Below are 23,181 nucleotides of genomic sequence, written 5' to 3' on the forward strand. Positions count from 1 at the left end.
CCAGCAGGAGCGCAGATACTACAGTAGTCTGCTCATTTATTATACTTCACAATAGCCCCCACAGCATGCTCACAGAAAACACTGTGTGTGTGTGCGTGTGAACTGCACAGTAGCATATTCCTAATTACGCTAGCTTCAACCTTGTGTCAAACTGCAGAAGGGCAACCAGCTGCCCCACTGGCAAGGTGGAGTCCACCCACCTAAATGCTGTAACCAATATGTACCCCAATCAGATTTCCTCAATGTAATTGCAAAATATTAGCTGTTACCATTTTAAACAAATACTCAAAAACAACCTACCACCAATCATACACTATTGGTAGATCTACAGCATTAACAAATTATTATGATATGAAAAAAAAAAAGACCAGCAGATGAGAAAAAAAAAAAAAAAAGAAATGTAATAAATAAAACAAATTAACACACACAAATGCACACATACACAGACACACTGCAGCCTGGAGAGCTTTTTTGGCAAACTTGCTGAGATGACTTTTTTCCTCCATTCAATCACAATGCCCTTCAGACTTTAACCTTCACAAGTGCAGGCCAGTTATCCCATTTAAAGAGCTGTATACTCTCAAAGGCATTTGGAGAGGGCAATACATCCATTTTTTTTTTTAATAAAATGAGGAGGACTTGTTCTGCTAGGATGTACTTTTGCGTTTTTTGTTTTTTGTTTTTTTGCGTCCTTTAATCTGAAAACAAGGTAGCTTCTATCAACTAATATAATGGAGGATACAAGCATCCAAAATGATCTCTATAAAACTGCAGAGCTCTCACATGGAGTGATGCTGAACAGCTGCCACTCCTGTGTGCATTAAATACAACAATAAAACCCTATCATGTTCTATTTGCAGAGTGTAATGAAAATAAGTGCTTTCTCCCTGTGGCCAATCTAAATTGTCAATCAACTGTGAAATAATGAGTGGTTTCTATAGAGCTGGACGGATAATCCACACATGGCAGGTTGACCCTCTTGATAGTAAAGAGCAGGAGGAAGATAAGAGACGGTTAATTTGTGCTGCGTTGGAGAGACGTGGAAACAGGTGGGAGTCTCGATAAAGAGGCAGATTTATATTAATATGCTGACAGAGAGGAGAGGAGAGGAGAGGAGAGGAGAGGAGAGGAGAGGAGAGGAGAGGAGAGGAGAGGAGAGGAGAGGAGAGGAGAGGAGAGGAGAGGAGAGGAGGAGAAATGGGTGAGGACATGGAACAAGGAAATGAAACATGAGTAGAGGAAATGAAAGGAGGGACTGATGCTGTTAGACAGAATCCATGTACAACACAATAGACTTCAACACACTACAACAAACACCTTAAATCAATCAAATAATTCTACAAGTGGCCAAACTGACAAGGCAGCAGGATGGAAGATGAGCTGAGACAGGCTGGAAAAATGTGACAATCTTCCATTGCACACAGTCTTTATTTTGCATATGATTTTCAGAGGAATTGTGCAGATCTTGTCAGGAATGCAGTCCAAATATTCCAACTACACTGCAACTTATTTCAAATGGGCTGAGTAACACACTGAACCGAACACAAACCGAGGTTAATTTGTACAGTAACAAGCCCACATTTTAGAAGATGGGAGAAAATTTGTTATTCGGATCACAAGATGATCTTTAAGCTGGGTTACACATACCGCTGTCCTCAGCCTTTTCCTCAGGTGGCAGAATGAACACCTTAAATATGACACTTTTAACTAAATGTCTCTAAAACTAAACCAAATGTTGCCACGTGGTTTGTAAATTTTACACTTCTTCAACTATGAACTATAGACACTAGAGCTATGATAACACTACATTTATAATTATTCAGTTATGCAAAAACCCCATAAACAACTGTTCTTAGTTGTTCTGGTGTGTTGTTATGGAGACACTACCATCGTTACATCCTGGTGGTATTAAACTCCTGACCCACCCTGACCTATTAACAATGCTGGAGTGGAATTTCCAGCCAAAAACCACACCTCTTCTTCCATTTGACTTCTGGACCAGTAGAACATGTTGAAATGTTCTCACCTCTGAAACATTCACAACCAGTCTCTAAAGGTTAAAGTTAAATCTTCACAGCTACAGATACATTGGTTTCGATAATAAACCTCAGTGAACAATGTGAACACACCCTGATCAGCAGAGACAAAGCTGTGAAACACTTCCAAACTGTTTTACATATTTTGTTCACACACTGATCAAACAGGACATAGGATGTCTTTCCTCACCATCTTTCCCCGTTGCTGTGCTGAGCGGGTTTCTCGTAAGGTGAAGACGTTGCCACAGACTGAGATTTCTCTCCAGACGCCTGGCTTTGAATCCTGGGTAAAGCCGTTACGAGGATGCATAACTAGCACGCCATTGGTGGTCAGCCCGTCCATCTGACCATCTGACGTCTTCCACTTAGCAGCTTTCTCCTGAGAAGAGTCAGATGATGTTTGAGCAATTTAAGGATGGCACTGAAGTAAACATCTATAAAACTCAAACATTTCCTCCTCCATTGTTTGTACATTTTGATTGTATCCACACATTCAACAACTCTAATGCAAAACAAAACCTACATCAGCGCATTTTGTTAGTTTTAGTCTTCATTCTGAGTCACATACAGTTTCAGTAAAAGTAAACAGGTTATTGACAAACTTCTTTAATTAATTTTGAACTGATGCAAACTATTCATATTGTTATGTGATATGTTTTGCATGTTCTATGTAGAAATGATGTAGAATATAAATCTATCTATGTATCTATCTGTCTGTCTGTCTCTTCCACATCCTACAAGGAGGAGGAAAGAGGAAGTCAGCTGAGATGAATTCCCTTCAGTACGCCCTCCTCTTGGCTTAAACATCTCACCAGGGAGTCAGTTCCAGCAGCCAAGGCCTGAACCACCAAGGCCCTCACCTTTGGCTGCTGCCTGGTGCACATGTTTCCGGACCCCTTCAGTCCTTCTAGCAGATGGTGACTCTATGCCGCTCATTCAGGCTGAGCCCAGCTGATCCTCACTGGTGAGGGCCCGACCACCAGGCGCTCACTGCCCTTCCCCCAGGTCTGACTCCAAGATGACACTTGAATCGCACTTAGTCTGGCCCGTCACCTAGGACCAATTTGCCCTGGGAGACCCTACCAGGGGCATGTTGCCCCCGACAACACAGCTCCTAGGATCATTCGGGCACTCAAACCCCTCCACCACGATAAGGTGGCGATTCAGAAGGGGGTCCAAAAAAAATGGCACAGGAAAATGAAAACTGAAAGCAAAAAATGACACTAACAGTAAAAAGCTTTTATTTTTATAACAGTATGTTTGTACTTGTCTCTCTTAAACATTTTCTAACTTATTCTAAACTTCATCAATTTCTTTGTGTTTATTGGTTTTGTTTTCATTTCCTCTTTTATCCCCTCGTACTCCTCTACACGTGTCTGTAGCATCAGACATAACACAACTCACCCCGAGGAAGATGTTCTTAGAGGAATCGAATCCCGCAGCATAGATGCGGGCGGTGTAAGGCGGCGTGCGCTGGCACATAATGCGGCAGGCAAAGCGGGAGATGGTGCTCTGGACCGACTGAGTATCTGCATTACTCTGACTGCCGGCCACAGTGTCCGTCACAACAAAGTCTATAGGACTCTCTGTGGATCGGCCAATCTGGTAAAGAGACACAGACAGTTTATAAGATTAAATCCTACCTAAGAAGAGCTAAGGAGAACACAGAGGCACTCATTATTTTGAGGACACACATAAACATGGATGATCTGCGCGTGAACTCATGCAGAGCTACTGAATAAAACCCATTACAACTCAAGGACATTCAGTACAACTGTGATGATGAGTACTTTGTAGCACCACCGTAGCCATAATCACAGCACAGACAGCCCTCCTACAGTGTTAATACTATAATCAAGAAGACTGGGTGACTTTGGAGAACTTTTAGCAAATTACTGTTACATTTACAATCCGTATATATATATATATATATATATATATATATATATATATATATATATATATATATATATATATATATATACACACACACACACACACATACATACATACATACATGTAAATGGATAACTGATAATACAACAATGAACACAATTTTCTTCAGTTTAATATGTTTAATTAGTAAACATATATAGCACAAATAGTATTTAATAATGCACATTCTTACTAGAATACACATATACTATAACATTTCATTTTTAGTTTATTTTACTTTTTTGTGGATAATTTTACAAATCAAATAATGCATTCTAATCCAAACTACTTGGACATATTCCATGGTTGAAAAAAGATTCTTATTAATAACATAGCATAAATATAGATATCCATCCTTGTTTTTGATCTTCTTTTAGCTCTAAAAAATATTTCATGCTTTGATATGTATTCTTTTAAAGTAAAATTATATTAAACACTGTCCTAATAATGCTACAAAATCATCTTTATACTCTGGGATATAACAACTTAATGTCAAAAGAGCTGTTCCAAAGACAGTATAATATAATTTTTTTTACTGCTGATTGTATATCATGTATAAACACTACAGTAGGTGTGGGTGAATGCAGCAGTGAGGTGATAAAATGAGTTGTAAACCTGTGTTGAGGCTTGTTACCTGGAACATGTCTGTATTGCTGTCATGGGTGTACTCCACCACCACAGTCTGCGCTCGAGACAGAGTGTAAGAGATGCTGTGCTGGTCTTTGTTGCTTATGGCCTGGCAGAAAAGAAAGAAACAAAGCAAACAAGGATCAATACAGTGAAAAGAGATACAAAACTAGGAGTAGAATAAATACAGATGACCTTTGAAGCTGTCAAATAAAAAATTCTCTAGGCCGTGATTAAAAAACACCTCTGCCACATGCTCAGTGATAGGAAGGGTGGTGTCTGTGGCGACTACAGTTACGTAGTTAAAGGCTGGAGTCTACATCTTTTAGGTCAGTTAGGACCACCCACGGGGCAGAAAGAGACAATCACTCTTCCAGATTCTTTCAATTACAGCAGCTAAAAGCCTGGTCCACGCATGAGCAAGTTAGCGAATCCATTAAATGCAGATGTTGAACAAAAGAAAGCAAAATTCTCTCAACTTCCACTGAAAGGTTAACATTTTCTTTTCATTTAATGCTCCACTGTGTTCAATTAAAATGCTGTGAAGAATCAACACACAAGACAAAACTGGGTGCTTGATTCTACGTTATATACAATAAAATGTATATGAAATACATTTACACCCACGACAGAGCTGTATACCTGCTGGTTTTCTTTTTCTGCTTATTCAGGCAAGGCTTACGGATCATTCTTTGTCAGCATCCTTTTCCTGTCTCGATCGGGATGTGTGTGATTCATTGTGTGTGGTATTTTAATATCACAGAATAAAAAGCAAACAAAATTTTGCAAAAGCCTTAGGTGGAACAGCCTAGGCTAAATCAACTGAAATGGGTGTGTTTTATTTGCTGTTGTCAGACAAATAAAATCACATACCAACAAAGAACAGCTGTGTAGAGAAGTCTGGAAAGCGGGTTACTAATAGATGTTTAATATGTTAAAGCAGTATATGACTTTAATCACACATCTGGTCCAAAAAAATTATTATGTGAAAACTCACACAACACATCAGTACTAGTACTTATTTATCTGAGAAATGCAGTAAGACGTGATAAAACACCTGATTCAGATATAACCTTGCATCATTTTTTATGGTTTGCAAACAGCGCTGTCAATGTCTGTTTATGAGCCGAGATTTGGGGGAGGAACAAAACAAACATGGTGAAAACAAGCAATGGAAGCGTGTCCTCTAACGGGTCAGAAGAAGTGGAAGGAATCACTGTAAGTCAATTGTCATCTTATAATACAGGGTGTGTGACTGTGAAAAAAAACCAATACTTAGATATCAAATGCTGCTGTGTGGAATTGCCATTCCCACAATGCATTGTGAGGGAAGTGATTCAAGTGCATAAGCAAGGAAAGACTAATGGATTATTGATAATTAGGCTATCACTCTGGTTTTACAATTTTGAAAAAAAAAAAAAATTGTGATGAAAGTCATACATTGTTTTAAGAGACGACGCAGGAAAGTAAGAAGAGTAAATTGCCACATATAAGCCACTCAGTTTGAAGGATGGCAGAACTAAAGAGGCTAAGATGTTTAGCGGCCCCTGTGATGGTTAAATTATACTGTGCTTTGTGTATCACCTTGGCTGCCTGTGGAGAGCAGGCGACGTGAACTGTGCTGGGTTTCACCCCATTCGCCTTCGGTCTCTTACATAGTGCAAAACGACTTTTACGTCTGCCTCGGTCCCCATTAGGCAGAGAGCCATTGTACCTGCACATACGAATACACAAAGAAACACACACAGAAAAAAAAAAAAAAAACAATAGGGCATTATTGTCTGAGCAGCTGTATAACACCCTGGAAAAAACAGTCATTGTGGAGGAAAATACTTGAGGCATTTTGGTGCACTCCCTTTATGCCCTGAAGAACTCTCACAAACATGTGCACAAAAGCCTATACTTTTCATAAATGTGTTTTACAAAAGCACATCACGTCCTCATAAACAACAAAGCCCTCCAAACATAACCCCAGAAAGGCTGAGAAAATAAACACACACAGAGACTCATTTAGCCTGATACACAGCCGAGGAAAGGAGAATAAACAGAGGCGTTTCCTCGGACAGAATGGAGTCTCTGTAACTCCCAGCAACACTTGCACTGTGCTGTTTTGTCTCTCTGAGTGTGTGTGTGTGTGTGTGTGTTGCTTTATTTCCCAAAGTAAAGTACTAAAGTAAGAAAACATTAAGGAAAGATTAATGATCTCCATTGACTTTGTTTATAGGTGTGCTTCTATAGGTTTTGCCAACAAACATGGGGAATATGAGAGCTACATTTAACGGATCCAACTGCTGCAGATCCATTATAGTGCTCTTAACATCTATGCAAGATGGCAGAGGGCCACGGAAATGGTAAAGGTGCCCTTCCCTGTAAAAGTAGCAGAGACCTGCATCAAAAGATAGGCACACAAGTGATGTCTACAAGAAAACTGAGACACAAGGGGGAAAATGTTGGTTAGTAAGAAAATTAAGTGAAAAATGTAATTATGAATTAATTAAAAAGAGTCAATTTTATCCATCTGGTTTATTCTTTTTACACTGAGGCTGAATAGCAGGTATAAATGTACACATGCAGTCACCCCATATACACAGGTTAAAAGGTTTTCCCTTTTTTATTGCATACATGTGTTTTAAATAATCTGTATTCCTGAAAGCAGAACCACAGCTGTATAAATATTACCACATGCATAAATACTGCTGGCTACTTTAACATTGTTATGACATTCAGAAGTTACAGAAGTTAGATTACTTTAACTGTAATAAATGCAATATGGCAACTCAGCAAAAGGTGCACAGGTTTAGTGATTGCAATCAGTTCTTTCAGTTCCATTATGAATATGAATGCATAATTCATGAAAAGTTTTTTAACATGAAAAAAGAGTACAACTAGCTGAGTTTTATAGCTCTGTACAGATGGCGTGTGTCATTGACCAATTAAATCCTTGAAATGAAACCTCTGATTGTACTGAGTCCAGTAAAAAGGCAAGGCAGGCAGGTTGTAAGGACGCCCAGCCTGCAGCTAAATGTTTCTCTTTGACTTGTGAGAGAGCAGATCTGTGGGGATCAGACAACGCTGGAAGGGTTTATGAGTAACCATGGTGAGAGAACAGAGCCACAGCAACGTTTGGGAAGAGTAACCATGGCAAGAGCGTAACCATGGTGAAGTTTAGTCCATATCCAGAGAGAGGGCAGGGCAGTCTACTGGAGAGAGCTCAAAGTTGCTGGCAGTGAAAAAACAGAATCCCATGAGTTGCAGTAATGCCTGTGCGCACATACAGTACATAGATCCAAATATGTTTAAAACAGGACTGTTGAAAAGCACTGGTCGTGTGTGCGAGGGCGTGTTCTTGTACACACAGGTTATTCATACGGAGCAAAATGAGGAAAAAGTTAGTCTGCGCATACAGGCACATACTGTATTCTTCAAATAGCAGTTGAGTGAGTCCTACAATTAGCAACAAGCTTATGTGCGTGTGTTCCTTACAAACAGTAGTAAAATAAAGCTCAGTGTACATCAACAACATACCTCTTAAATGGTAAACCTATAAAAATCTATAAAGACAGGTTGTGTGGGTAATTGCTGGCAGCTGATTTACCGGCTAAAAGTCTCTGTTTACACATGTTACCATTACAGTGTTATGAGACTGATGGCAGAAACTGTCAATTATATAATTATAAGATGAGTCAGAAATAGGAGTGAATACATGAAAAAGTAATAAATGAGTTGTCTGAGATAAACTGAAGGATTAAATGTTCTTCTAATCTTTCTAAAAAAAATAAATTATGATTCATGTATTCCAGTGTTAAGTCATTAAATGTACTCTGTGTGCACAAATAACTGGTACTAGGTTTATATTATACTAGTCGTATTTAGTCAGAATTTAGTCTGATACGTGTAGGATTTTTTAGTTACTTATGGGATCTGACATAGGAATTTAGGATAGGTAGAAGGATGGGGTAAGGGGGCGGGAGATTATAAATTAAACTTCATCCTGCTCCTTTTGGAATGTTTTCCTTTCTTTTTATGCAAATCTTGTTGTGGTTGGGTTTTTATGTTATATTCAAAAGAAAGAAAGAAAGAAAGAAACAAACAAACAAACAAACAAACAAAAACAAAATGAACAGAAAAAGACAAATCATTCATTGCAATTATATGTATGACAATCAGTATTGTGACTTCTCATTAGTATACACATTTCTTACACTGCATAATGGCCACTTTTACTTCCTACACTTTAAGTACATGTTGCTGATACTACTTACAAAATTTTAATTTTAAATGCAGAACATTTCCTTGGCAAAGTATTTTCACAGTGTGCTTTAAGTACCGGTAGAAAGACCATTAATGACATGGCTGTACTGCAATGATAGAGCATGGCTGCCCCCTTTATAAATTAGGGGACACTGCACTCAGGGTTTATGCTGTGCTTGTGGATTCAACCTAACAAATTAAAATGAAAAATGCATAAGCTGACTCAAATGCTATGCTAATTTATAATTGCACCAAGCTGTATACGGGCAGACTATAGCGTATCCAGAGGTATCACATCTGTTTAAAAAAACCACATGGATGTCCAGAGTGCTTGTAAACAGAGCGTCCCCTGAGATGCTGCAGCATTCCACTGGATTAGGCCATTAGCATCGCTGGGCTTCAAACATGGTTGTGTTGGACTCTGGTTAGAGTCCAGCATTACAGGCACAACACTGTGCTATGTGTGGATAGGGTTCTCCATTAGCATCTGGAGTCTGTATAGTCACACAGGTGGCACAAATAAATCTAAGCGTTTAGTATTGCCCTTTAATCACATCTGAACCTTTTTGTTCAACACACTACTCTGGATTCTATGCATATTACTTTGCTTTCCTCCAACAGAAAAGGAAAAGACATGAATCTTGTGTCAAATCACAGAATTTGTTTAGGAATCAGAGCTATCTTTGACCAAACAAATGCTGTCGTCCTCTGCTGGTTTGTCTCGGCTGTCCCTGTTACCCCGGCTGGCTCACAGTGATTAGTGCCTGGGGCAAACAGTGATATGAAACACGATGGCTTAAAATGGAAAAACATGGAGATCTAAAGCTGCAATGTGACTGTCACAAGCTCATCTCTTAGTATGCAGTCATATGGCAGACACCCAACCTGACCTACAGCTTTGATCCAGATTTGTGCTGTTTCTATGGGATCAAGTGTTTATTCTTTAGTTATTTCAGCTCATTTAGTTGTAAGTGTCTCCTCGAGTCTTGTGTTTTGGATTTGGAGACAATTAGGGTAAAAATGAATCTTGAAGCATGAAACCCTGCAGCTTAGATTGAGGTCAGAGCAAATATCAATATTAAAGCTGAGTAATCATCATAATAACTCCTTTAATCATAGCTATGAGAGGTTTCTCAAAGCGTCCTCAGGAGGAAGTTTGGTAAAAGTTAAACTGCAACACCTAAATAGCTTTTTTCTAATATTTATATATGGTATATGGCTTTAAGACCACTATTAAAAGCTGAGAAAACTGTATAATTTTTTCATTTTGCAGATACAAGTTGATGAAAGCTAACGCATTGTCAACATCTTGAGAAAAGCACCAAGAATAGTTTACAGTGTGCATTTACTTAACTGTGACAAATCTGAAAAGGAAGCATGGTATTTAAGGTTAACATTTAATTCCCTTTGGGACAACGGTTAAACTTACATACCTGCAGAGCTCAATGCATGTAAATATGCCCTTAAAAGGATGTCTTTTTATTTTTACTTCTCACAGTACAGCGTGGGCCTACTCATCTCATGCAGCAAAACTTGAACTAACTGACCTTAAAAAAAAGGGTGGCCTGACCTATTAAAAAAAAGGAAATCGAATCAGAAACAGCAGAGCAAAACGGAAAACTGGGGTTCTCCCCATAAAGGCATAGGGCTGCGTTTACTGCTCACTGAGTTTTTCCACTAGGGAAAATTTCCACGGTCATCTCCCTGACAATGCGGCTCCAGCACAGCCCATAACAACAAACTGTGAGTCAGCTGTGGAACCAACTGTGTCTGAGTGAGACACAGAAATTGTGTGTGAGTTTAAATGTGTGTGCGATGAGTGTTTTAGGTGCATGTGTGCGTGCATGTAAGGAGTCTTTCCGACATCTGCATTCCTCTGTGGAGTGGGCTGGGATAGGGAGTGGAGTGGAATAGCCCTTTGGGGAATAAACAGGAGACAGACAGATAAAGGAAGTCCTTTACCATCAGTTGTTACTGGAGAAAATGTGTGAGTGTCCATGTATGCAGATACGTGACTGCTATGCTGAAAAACTAATCTATGAGGGAAGTGAAAGCAAAGGTGTTTAAGATGCAGATCTGATGCCACTCCTGGCCAACATTTATCTCATCCCAGTATACAGCAAGCCAACTCATGACTCACCTCACAAAAACAAAAAACTAAATACAACACTGCCATTTTAGTACCTTTTCCAAATTGGATCCACTAAAACCTTATTGGTTACCATTTGTACCTTTGTCCCATGTTTTATTTATCGTGTGTAGAGCAGTTGCACAGTTTGTCCAAAACACTGTACTCAGAGCAAATGACTAGCCACATGAACCCAGCTGAGTGCATGCTGGTTGAACTTGCAGATCTCTATGTATTCTCAGAGAGTCACCTTGCACAAGTAGCCAAAAATATCTCCATTGTTTATGATGGTTTCTTGAAAACCATTTCCGTGTCATTTTCTGGATCACTGCATGTGTTCGTGCTTGTGGAAACATCTTGTGGTAAACTCTTCCAGTGGATCACATGTAGGCTTACCATGTTAAGCTTTTTAGAAGACATTGAGAAGTTAACTGATCAATACACACTTTTGTGCAGCATTACCAAATAAAACAAAATAATACAAAAACATTCAAAAATACTTTGCTACACTGTCTTCAGACCTTGGCAATTCAGACGTTACTGACAGCATCTTCATGTTTCAACTAAATTTGGTGCCACTTGTGTGTTAAATAATAACTTCACAGCTGTGAGGTGTTTTCATAGTTTTAATCCTGAGTGTGGATACACTGTGTTAATACTTTTCTAGCAAAAAAATTAACTTAGTTTTTCCTGCACTTTGATTTCATCTCTGTCTTGATATAAAGAACAGTTAAATTCTTAAAATGCAAATAAAAATACTGCACATTTGTAAAGATGTCAAACTGGATGCCAAGAACAGAATCAAGGTTTGCTGATTCTTACCCCAGCACAATGAGCTCTCCATACTTCACTGGCACTTTGGTGGAGGCGGTGGTGGAGATGTTTTCCTGCTCCGGGGAGTACATTGGGCACAGCTGATTGAGGTTTGGAGGAGGGAAGGTAAGATGGGTGAGACCCAAGAGGGTGGGGGATGCAGGAAGGGGAAAGAAGGGGGAGGGAGGGGGAAGTGCTGATCGAATGGACGACCGGGGAAAGGAGGAGGAAGAAGGGGAAGGGTCAGCTGAGCCTCAGCTCCACCCTCTCATGCCTCATGTGTCCGTCTCTTGCAGCGGCACTTGTCCTGCCCTGCAGAGCCACAAAGAAAGGACAAGGATTAACACAAAGATTAGTGTATTTAGTTAAGTCTACCTAATTGGAACTAACAGGTTTCAAATGTGAATGTCTATCAATTCCATCTGTTACTTTTAGTTGTAGAGGATGAAATCCTTTGACTCAGTAGATGTGATTTATCATCAGGTCTAATATTTATTGTCTACTAAAGGGCCAGTTTTAGTCCATTACTAATGAAAAGCAGTTTAAAAAGCAATTTTACAGGTGTTACAAGTGTGAGAAACCATGTAAACAACAACATCACTGGCAGTTTGTAATTGTAGAGATAACCCTAGGACCCACATAATGAAAAATGGAAATTAGAGTTTTGAAACCCTGATAATATACAACATATTTTTTCTTGCTAATAATACTGACATAGTGTAGGATATTGTGAACATACACACAACATACTGACAGAGATCGTGTGGACATGCACAAAACACTCAAAAGCAATTTCCAAATATTTACATAAAATATTGATGTTTTCATCATTTCACTGGCATGTACAAAGTCTGTGGCCATGCAACTGTTCCGCAAAATGAGGTGGGTGTCTTTAAATGCTGACTTCTAAGAATGACTCAAAAACATACATACACAGCTCTTTTAAGTAGATGGGAAATTACAGTGAAGAGGAGAGAAAAAGGCACATATAAAGGAAAAAAGCTTTGCAAAAAAGGGAGGATGGATTTCCTGTTACAGAAAGCTAAGGAAGATTTTGTGCGCCCTAAAAATCAAATGCAAGTCATGTCTTTTCTTGTGTCGTCCTCTCTCCTACTCACTGCAAACAAGACAAAAATTAAATATGCTTAGACATCATAGAAAAAAGATAAAGGAAAAAAACACTTCCAGACAGTCCTCCACCTCCTCTTCATAAGAGGCAAAATATTTTTCCCATAATTCTCAGAATGTCCCTCTGCTAAGAAAATGCTGAACTACACATGAATAAAGCAAAGGAAGTAAAGTGTTTTAAAGATGAGTGGGGATGGAGAGGCTTTTGTTTCTCAGCATGAACAGCAGGAAGGCTGATACAGTACAGCCTCAACACACTGAATGGGAGAGGTTCATAAAGGGGTCTTCCAAGTGAAGAACCCAGAGACAGACATGAAATGTTATCAGTACGGCCCAAGAACAATGGCCACGTATGTCTCGATTTGGGACGGGAATCCGAGTAATTTATGATACAATAAAATCACAACACATTGCACATGCTAACAGTGGTTTCATGATAGTGACTCTGCTGATACATTGCAAGATAATCATCTCTGTTCAGTTAATCAAATCACAGTGCTGGGCTGTGCAATTATGAAACCACAAAAGGCTGCAATTAGAGCAGCATATGACTTTCATCACTTTTTTTTTTTCAAATTTGTAAAACACAGTAATAGCCTAATTATCATTAATCCATTAGTCTTTCCGTGCTTATGCACCCAAATCACTTACCTCATGGCTCCATCATAAACACAGTCCGCTTGTTTACATAACAAACCGAATCGTCACTTGGACCTTTTCGGAAATTTGGTTGCGAAGTGCAATGTGGGAATGGCAACCAAACAAAAGTGGTTTCTCACAGATTCAACAAGAAAACGAGCCAGATCGCTTCAACACAAAATTATACAGTCCACCAGGGTTGTTTTAAAGAATGAGTATAGTTGGTGGATGGAGATAAAGGCGACATTTGGGTTCAGCACTTACAAAGAGACAGCGAAATTGCTGCTGCGTGGAATTCCCATTCCCACAATGTACTTTGCGACAAAATTTCCAAGAAGGCCTGAGTGACATTTTGGTTTGTTATGTAAACAGTTGGACTGTGTTTATGATGGAGTCATCTTCGAAGTTGTCCACAGTGAGGGAAGTGATTCAGGTGTGTGAGTGCAGAAAGACTAGTGGATTAGTGGTAATTTGGCTTGGGTTTTACAAATTTGAAAAAAAAATTGTGATGAAAGTCTGGAGCTGCTTTAAAGAAAAAATCTGTAAGTGCTGATTATAATGATGTGTACTCTTTGTGTACAGTGTATGGTCACATAACTCTCAGGGTGTAGAACAGGTGAAATAGTTGCCCACAGATTCAGTGACAATGACCTTGATATTGCAAATCACAATGTTGTCCACAAAAATCGCAACATAACTATTTCACCAAATTGTTCAGCCTCACTAAAAAGTGCATAGTCCCTCTATAAGATACGTGCTGACTGAAAACACTGGGTTTTTACCAAGATATCAATATTTGTTGCCAGTGTCAATAATGCATTATAAGAGGAAATAATATAATACATTTCTGCATTTATAATTTGTCCCATCAAGTGTTTCTGATGCATGAAAATATTTACTTTTTTCAATGACTTTTTTCAATGACATCTTAGTTGACACATCTTAGTTGACACATTGAAGTCGAGGGGTTAAATGTTTGGGAGGATACAGTGTGAAAAAAATAAACACTAATTCTCAACTAGCTACATTTTTTAATATCACCATTCAACATAATCTGACAGTGGGCAAATGTCCCATGTGGACACCACCCAATGCATATTCTAGTGTCCATATTCTGTGAGTATGTGAAAGCCCATCAGGTTATGAATTACAACCTGTAAAATCTCCCCTAACATATGATAGTGGTTTAAGTGCCATAACGAATTGTGCATCATAATAACTGTTATTTTGACAAAGTCGATTCTTTACCAGAAAAGGTTTAGCCATCATATATGTAATGTGCATAATCCAAAACCACATTCTGCACTCAGGAAAAAAAAAGGTTTGTTACCCTAAGGGAGTGTGAGGGTTGCCCAGTTTTGTTAAATTGTAGGTAATAACAGTGTTTTCAGTCTCAATCACAAACTAATAGATGATAAGTATAATGGGATCACAATTATCAACCAAATTTTCTCATGTCAAACAAAAAGACTGATCAGTTCAACTACTGGTGGGTTGTCAGTGATGTAGAGTCCTGTACCCTACTTACGTAGCACCACATCTTACACAGATAAAGTTAGCAACATGCTGGTAAACATAGTGAAGTATTTAGCAGTTCAAGGGACAGATATTTCTGTAAGAGACATACATGTCGTTAAACAATGCTAATGTTTGCATTCACTGTTATGTATAGCAGCACTGTACATGATTTATGAGGGTAAACTCCAAATAGATTATTTAGGTTTAAGCAGCCTGTGTTTTATTATTCTTATGCATAAAATAAAAACCTGCCTGTTCCAACATTCTTCACTCACAGAACTGTAACTACTTAACAGCTTCACAACCAAAGTAATGGCACAGTAACACTCACAGCCATCACTGACATCCTGATATCTCACTCCTTGTGTGTTAATTCACACACAGATCTATATATGGCTGCCACACCCAAACGTTAGTAGAGCAGTGTGAAGAAAAACACACTTCTAACAATCATTGTGAACACAAAAGACATATTTTCAGGTTCAGTGGTCACATGATAAGAAGCAGGAATAGCTCTGAATATTTAACAGAACAGATTTATCCTGCATTTCTCACACAGCATACTAAAGCAAATTTGCAAATATGAACATTTGCATGATGGTGTACACATTAAGTTGTGTTGAGGGAGCCATGACTGAGGTTCATGGGATTGATTTTTTTTTTTTCCTATGGATACAGATAGTGAAGGACTAAAGAACGTCTATATGCTATGGGTCATGGTATTGAACACGTGTCCAGAATGGTGAATCATCAGTCTGTCTCAGCATGGAACAAAAACATCAGCTGCCTTTCTTACTATAGTGAGAGGTGAGGTGGTTCACGCACCTTGTTTCATAGTTTTATCTGGTTTATCCAGGTAATTATTCACACCAAAGAACTACGGCTAAGCCCAAGTCACCTGTTAGGGCTTTCACTGAGGTATTCTGTGTAGTTAACGGCTTGAAGAGAGAATAAGGAAAAATACAAATTCCAGATGCATTTGTTGTACTTATGGGGATGTGTATCATTTTAATGTATGTGTGTCTTATCCTGACTAAGCTCTTGGCCTCTGCAGCTCTGTATGACACAGAGCTCGGTGTGGCTGCATGCCAACTGCTGCTAAGCTACCGAGACACACAGTCCTACAACAAAAGAGCAAGGGCTCAGTGAGACTGACTTGCATAGCTCGGGTCCTGGATTGTGACAGTGTGCTGATGACAGCAGGAAGAGCAACCTCACACTTACCAAAGCCCTCATAAAACTTTACTGCATAGAGGCACGGATGACACCTGCCATTCCCATTGGCTGCCAACACAGCACAACAGATGAACAACAAATGCACATGAAGAAGCAAACACACACTCACACACACACACACGTTCATGTAAACACAGAAGCACAGAACTCAGGGTAGCAGCTGCAGTTCTCCTATTGAGATCACAACCAGATGCACAGCAGCACAACGTGTCAAACTGTCCTATTTAGCAGGACACACATAATGGTGAGATGACCTGTCAGGCTCTGTTTAGGCAGCGGGAACATGTGCTGTGCCTGGTCACATGAATGTACTGTTTGGCAATAATTTCACTTCAAACTCAGTTAGAAAGCACTACTAGATAAACTGTGCAAAGTGAAACACAGCAATACATCAAATTTGTACCAGCACCATAAACAACAACAGTAATCTGTTCCTAATGATAACAAAAGAACCATAGTCATGACACTAGGACTAACTACATGATATGTCAAAAAATATGATCATGATAGATTTTACTATACTGTTTTACTAATGTATTCATATTTATCATGATAATGAATTTTAAAAGTTGGCAGTTGGAAGAATAACTTGATAATGCCTGAAAGCTGCAGAGAGAGGGTTCATGGCTAAACTTTCCAATGTTAACATGGACCTGCATTACCATACTCTCAGTGTAACGACTATCCATTAAACACAAGAAAATAAACATTTGCCATTTGAGGATAAATACCAAATAAAAAGGATGGAGAGCTCAGAGTTTACAAGGTGCAGTGAATGCATCCCTATTCCTGCCTGTGTAGGTCAAACTAAAACATAGAAAGACCAGAGTATGGGACAGAAGCAGTGCTGGTAAATGAAACCAACACAGAACTACATCAGTGCAAACATAGATAGCCTTGCAACACTTTACTTGCTAAATGGAAAATGTACTTGCATGTGGTGCTTTGTAGGTGATGCATTCATTTATTCTGCAGACATATATCTTACGTTCACACTTTAGCGTATTCTGGTTTTGAGATTATTCTATCACTCAACCCTATATGATACTTTATAAATGTCATGAAGTTATTGCTATGGCTGTAGATTGATTATGCAGCCCAACTATTCAGCTTGTGAAGACACAAACATGTAAATAAGCCCAGTTGGCCAGTCCACGCTAATCCACTGTGGCACTTTAAAGACTTATTCAGGACAGAGGTCTTTAGTCTCACACAAGGAGCTTCTGTTGAGTTAAAAATGACTAATACTTGAAAAGCTAGTGTTAAGGTGAGTCCAAGGATGACACACAATGTGGAAACAAACAGGTGACAAACAAACAGTATACGAATAAATCAGACACACAGTTTCTCAGCTGGGTAAAATGGGTCAAAAGAGATTGCAAAAGGTTTATGGACAAAGAAAATGTCATAGAAAAGACTCCTGTGGTTACCCAATCTGCTATATCTACAGCCTACAAATATAATGTACACTGTGATATATAACCAGCTAAGATCCACTGCCCTCAGGCCTTAAGGCTTGAGTTAATGTATCATGTGTCGTGTGGGTTTGCAATAGCTCAGCTAACAATACCTCAAAACAAGTCTTTCTCTGTTTTTGTTTCCCTGTATATCAATTCATCAAACAGCCCCAATGGACTTTAAACTTCAACATTTATCATAAAGAAATGGCAATGAAAGAACCCTCTGTGAAAATTATACAAAATCTTTGCAGTCAGTGTATGCATTTTAAATCTAGAGGCGGTTACTAACTATACACATGACTAAAACTGTGGAACATTAATGTGCTTTACAAGGGACAAACACAAAACAGGAAAAAGTATAAAAGATCCTTAAACCGCTTTAAATGAAAACCTCCAGTTAAATGATTGCTCCTTCAGAAAGCAGAAAACCCACATCAGGCTCCATGTCAGAAAAGGAAAGGCCGGTTTGATTAGGTAGTAAAGGAAAACAAAAACCAGGACCTCCTACACAGCATGACATCTTCATTACTGGTAAGTGGTAATGATACTCTGCTTTTTAAGTGGGTCATTAGATCAACAGGAGTCTAGCAGCAGTGAGAGGTGATAACAAGCATCTGGGTTTCTAGACATGCGCAGTGATTCATGAAAACTTGACCACATTATTATTACCTCCGCCAAGGAGGTTATGTTTTTGCCAGGGTTTGTTTGTTTGTTTGTTACCTCCGCCAAGGAGGTTATGTTTTTGCCAGGGTTTGTTTGTTTGTTTGTTTGTCTGTCTGTTTGTTTGTTTGTCTGTTTGTTTGTTTGTTTGTTTGTCTGTCCGTTAGTGTGCAACATAACTCAAAAAGTTATGGACAGATTTGGATGAAATTTTCAGGGTTTGTTGGAAATGGGATAAGGAAGAAATGATTAAATTCTGGTGGTGATCGGGGGTGGGGGGGCCCACGGGGGGGGGGGGGCACTGATCGTTAGTGTAACATAACTCAAAAAGTTATGGACAGATTTGGATGAAATTTTCAGGGTTTGTTGGAAATGGGATAAGGAAGAAATGATTAAATTTTGGTGGTGATCGGGGGTGGGGGGGCCCACGGGGGGGGGCACTGATCAGCCTTGGCGGAGGTCTGCGCTCTCCGAGTGCTTCTAGTTTGTCTGTTTGTTTGTTTGTTTGTTTGTTTGTTTGTCTGTCCGTTAGTGTGCAACATAACTCAAAAAGTTATGGACACATTTGGATGAAATTTTCAGGGTTTGTTGGAAATGGGATAAGGAAGAAATGATTAAATTTTGGTGGTGATCGGGGGTGGGGGGGCCCATGGGTGGGGGGGCACTGATCGTTAGTGTGCAACATAACTCAAAAAGTTATGAACAGATTTGGATGAAATTTTCAGGGTTTGTTGGAAATGGGATGAGGAAGAAATGATTAAATTTTGGTGGTGATCGGGGGTGGGGGGGCCCACGAGGGGGGGCCACTGATCGTTAGTGTGCAACATAACTCAAAAAGTTATGGACAGATTTGGATGAAATTTTCAGGGTTTGTTGGAAATGGGATAAGGAAGAAATGATTAGATTTTGGTGGTGATCGGGGGTGGGGGGGCTCATGGGAGGGGCCACTGATCAGCCTTGGCAGAGGTCTGCGCTCTCCGAGTGCTTCTAGTTGACAATGTAATATCTACCTTAATTTTAGTAATAGCAGAATATGCCTATTGTATCAGTGTCCTCAAGAAGCAACATTGTCAAACGTCAGCTTGAGTGGGTTTTGTGTGGACTGTTATGACCCTATAAGTTTTACTACCATTCTGCCTTCTAGGCTAAAGCTTTATATCAGCAGAATGTGGGCCAAAATGTGAGACAGCTGTTGAGTTAGTGCAGATATATGAGTTTAAAAATGACAGAGATGAAGGAGGAAAAAAGCTTATCTTATTACTTGTGGTTTCTGTGATCTCTGTCAAAGCCCTTCATCAAGAAGGTCATAAGACACCTACTCATCCCAGTATTACTGGCTCCCACCACTTCCTCATGCACTCCGAGGCTTTTAGGTGCTTCGTACATTTCATGTTCCCTACAAGCAGATTGCGAGTCGTTGAGCTCCCCAACTGTTCCACTCTGAGCAGCAGAATCACACGTGTTCTTAAAAAGCTTCCAGCAACAATTTTCCAGAAACAGAAGGTCTCTCTCTGCCTTATTTCTCCTTCTCTTTGAGCTTTTTAGCTTTGCATCTCTTGAAATAAACCAAATTCGGATTGGTGCAATTGATAATTTTGGATGAAGAGTTGATGCTGTGTACAGTACAAGAGTAATATAGTTTAAAAAACAAACAAACAAAAAAACGTATGTATGGTGTGAATATAATTTTTGTTCAGCAAATTCTTCAGTGAAATCTTCAAGTGGATTATTATGTGACATTAACGATACTTTTTCTGTTAACAGACATCAGAGCAGTATGTATTAGGTCAGATATCATCCACCTGATTGGGTTCATGATCCCGTAAAGAGATAAGGTGTTGTTCAAATGGGTTTTGGTAAGAGAAAACTACACTATCATTTGCTATGGTACTCTTTTAGCAACACATCTCTGAGCTATTCACTTCTCAGTCTCTCACAGTCTCAGTCTCATTATTGTATTTATAGTATGATAGCATTATTACGGTGACTTAGCTACAGAGAAAGTGTGAGTGAGAGCTTACATTCTTGACCTTTGAATTTGTAAGGAAACAGAGAAAATGTTACCAAAATGGCAGTGGTGATAGTTTACCATACTGTCAGTAACACACCTGTTGCCAACCATCTTTCCTTCCTGTCACACTTAGATCAGGTTTCTCTTTTTTATGTTGCCACCTACATTTTTGGTCTAAAAAACAGCTGCTTTACTTTGCATTTCGGTGATGTTGCATTATCAGGACCCACACCATTAAGACAGACCAGTGAAAATGAAAAGTTAATACAGCAGTACTACATCAAGTAAAACACAGTACATACTAAAATAAGCAAAGTTCCAACACCCTGCCCTCACCCTGACTCTGACCTATGTTGGCCACTAAAAATGTGAAAGACCCCATTACAGCCAGTGTGTTTTGTCTGTTTTGGGCTGTTTACTTAGAGGGCTATTAACTGTGGTCCACACTCAGACATGATGGTATCACACCATAACACTGGATGCCACCCATGATAAAGTTCTGTTCTGAATTACTGCAGAACAAGGCAACGTAACATGGCCAACTCCACGAATAGCAAGCTGCTCCCTCTGTGGACCACTGTACGATAACAAAAACATAACTTTCACATTTTCAGGGGATTATATACAACAGATCTCACCTCTGCAAATAAAATGTCCTCTGTATTAGTTGTCCCTTCCACAGTAAACTCCAACTATAAGCCTAATGTAAGTTCAGTTTCTAATGGTCTTTCAGGTTCAGTCTATGAGAAAAGCCATATCCATGTGCCAACACTAATGACCTCATGTCACCATGAAAAGAGATGGGGTTAAGGACTGCTACAGTCAAACCCAAATTAAATAGTCCCTTTGGAATCACAGCTGGAAACTCCCATTGATTTGTGTTTTAAAAGGACAAAAACTTTTTTTTTTGCTTACAATGCTTTACTACACAACAGAGCTTGACATATTTGACAAACATGCCAAATTTAACATTTATATGAAAAAATACAGTTATGTTACAATTCCCTAATTGGTGAATGACGAGAAGTTTATTTTACCACACAACCAATTAATGTACTAAGATCAATACGTACAAAAAATTAATGAGAAAGCAATGACACATTAAAAAGAAGAATGAGAGAACAGATCATTTCATGAGATTATGTGAGACTCTACACAGTTATCTTTTCGACAAACATTGAGAAGTATTAAAACATGCATAATAACTTTTGTCAGTCTTATACCACCATAAATTCCTTTTGTTTGATGGAGGAGTGGTTTAGCAATGTATGATCTATCATCAGCAGTTACAGTTTTTCTTGAGTGGACCTCCGTGTGAGGAGGGGCAGAGCCGCATCAATAGCTCATCTCAGAAGCATTAACTTCCTGTGACAAACACCAGCTGCTTGCTGAGAGGGCCAACTAGCCAGCAAATCCTCAGCCCTTCAGTGTGCAGACCTTATAGACAGCCCACACAGCTCAAAATGATAACTTTGTGCCAGATTATGATTTCTTATTCAGAAAAGAGGCTGATCATAATATTCCAGCCCCTCAGCCAGAACTGAATGTGCGAACCCATTACTCTCAACCTTCAGTGAGTGAATGGGACTAAATTTTCCCTGTGAGAAGCACTGTCAGGAGAGCTGACATATTTGTCTAAGAGAGAAGTCTACATTAATTGTATTCTCTGCAAAACAGCTTGAATTTGATTTGTTTCAAGCAAATGTCCTGCCAACTTTTAAATGTTTCAGACTAAAAACCATGCCAGTTACGGCAGCAGGTGGTTGACTGGTGAATGGTATGTACCATAACCACTTACGTTTCATTTCCACATATGCCTGTCATTTCAGTGTGTTTTGTATTGCAAAAGACACTGAACCTGAACCCTTTGCACTAGGTGACAAAACAAAAGAAAAGATGAAAAAATACAAAATGTAAGCAACTCATTAATTTTAACATCATTCATCTGGTTAAGGGCTTAGAGGAAGGGAAGAGAAAAGGATGAAAGAGTTCCTACAGTTTTTTTGGAATGTCTTTTGTTGTTTTTCTAAATGGTGAGTAAATTGGAGCATTATGCATCATCATGGGAGAGGTTGATGGGTGTAGGAAAAAGGAGGAAGACTGAGGCTGACCAGAAACCTCAACTCTGTAAGTGGTGCTTGTTTAAAAAACAGTTATATCTTAACAGAGCTCAATAAAAAGTCAAAACATGTGTTAACCCTACAAATTATGGTGAGCCTTTTAGAGACTTCCGCTGGAGAGCGTGGGCGGTTGTGCATGTGTTGAGCATATCATGATATTTGAATTCACTGTGAATGTTTGTAACGCATGCCGAATGCATTTGTGTATGCGAATGTGAGTATTTGTGTAGGCGTGAGCTTTTCTACAGACTCACCAGGTCTGGGCTTTAGTGTGTAGAGTTGCATAGAAGGGTCAGTAGAGAGGGATTGGTTTGCACACTGTGAAGATTAGACGCCTGATGAGTTGGAAATCGATCTCTAGGGTGGAGGGGGAGCTGATAAGCCCGACGCCAGATTCTCTTTTCCCCTCTACCTTCCAGTTGTCTCTCAGATAAACTTGCTAAATCAATGAACATGAACAGATGGCATCATCTTTGCAAAAGATAAAGGAAAAAAGTAGCAGATCTCAGTCCCAGTCATGTGAGTGATACTAAGAATATTATTTCTCCAGTTAGCACATGTGAATGTGTTTGCATGAGCATATATGTATTACAGCAGATTTACTGGTTTGCAAAAGCAC

At 39.2% G+C, this 23,181-nt stretch overlaps 1 protein-coding gene across 1 annotated transcript in view; it reads right to left on the reverse strand.

The window, feature by feature from the left end:
- The window catches only part of peli1b (pellino E3 ubiquitin protein ligase 1b), a 42,241-nt gene that overhangs the window by 6,137 nt on the left and 12,923 nt on the right, over positions 1-23,181 (reverse strand). The window contains exons 2-6 of the mRNA XM_030155688.1: positions 11,800-12,102; positions 6,183-6,312; positions 4,606-4,707; positions 3,441-3,638; positions 2,227-2,415 (exon numbers count right to left, since the gene is read on the reverse strand). Of these exons, the coding sequence (XP_030011548.1) occupies positions 2,227-2,415; positions 3,441-3,638; positions 4,606-4,707; positions 6,183-6,312; positions 11,800-11,882 (702 nt within the window). The 5' untranslated portion in view covers positions 11,883-12,102. The remainder of the gene's footprint in view (positions 1-2,226; positions 2,416-3,440; positions 3,639-4,605; positions 4,708-6,182; positions 6,313-11,799; positions 12,103-23,181) is intronic.

The sequence above is a fragment of the Sphaeramia orbicularis genome, chromosome 15 (genome assembly GCF_902148855.1).
Source record: "Sphaeramia orbicularis chromosome 15, fSphaOr1.1, whole genome shotgun sequence".
NCBI lineage: Eukaryota > Metazoa > Chordata > Actinopteri > Kurtiformes > Apogonidae > Sphaeramia > Sphaeramia orbicularis.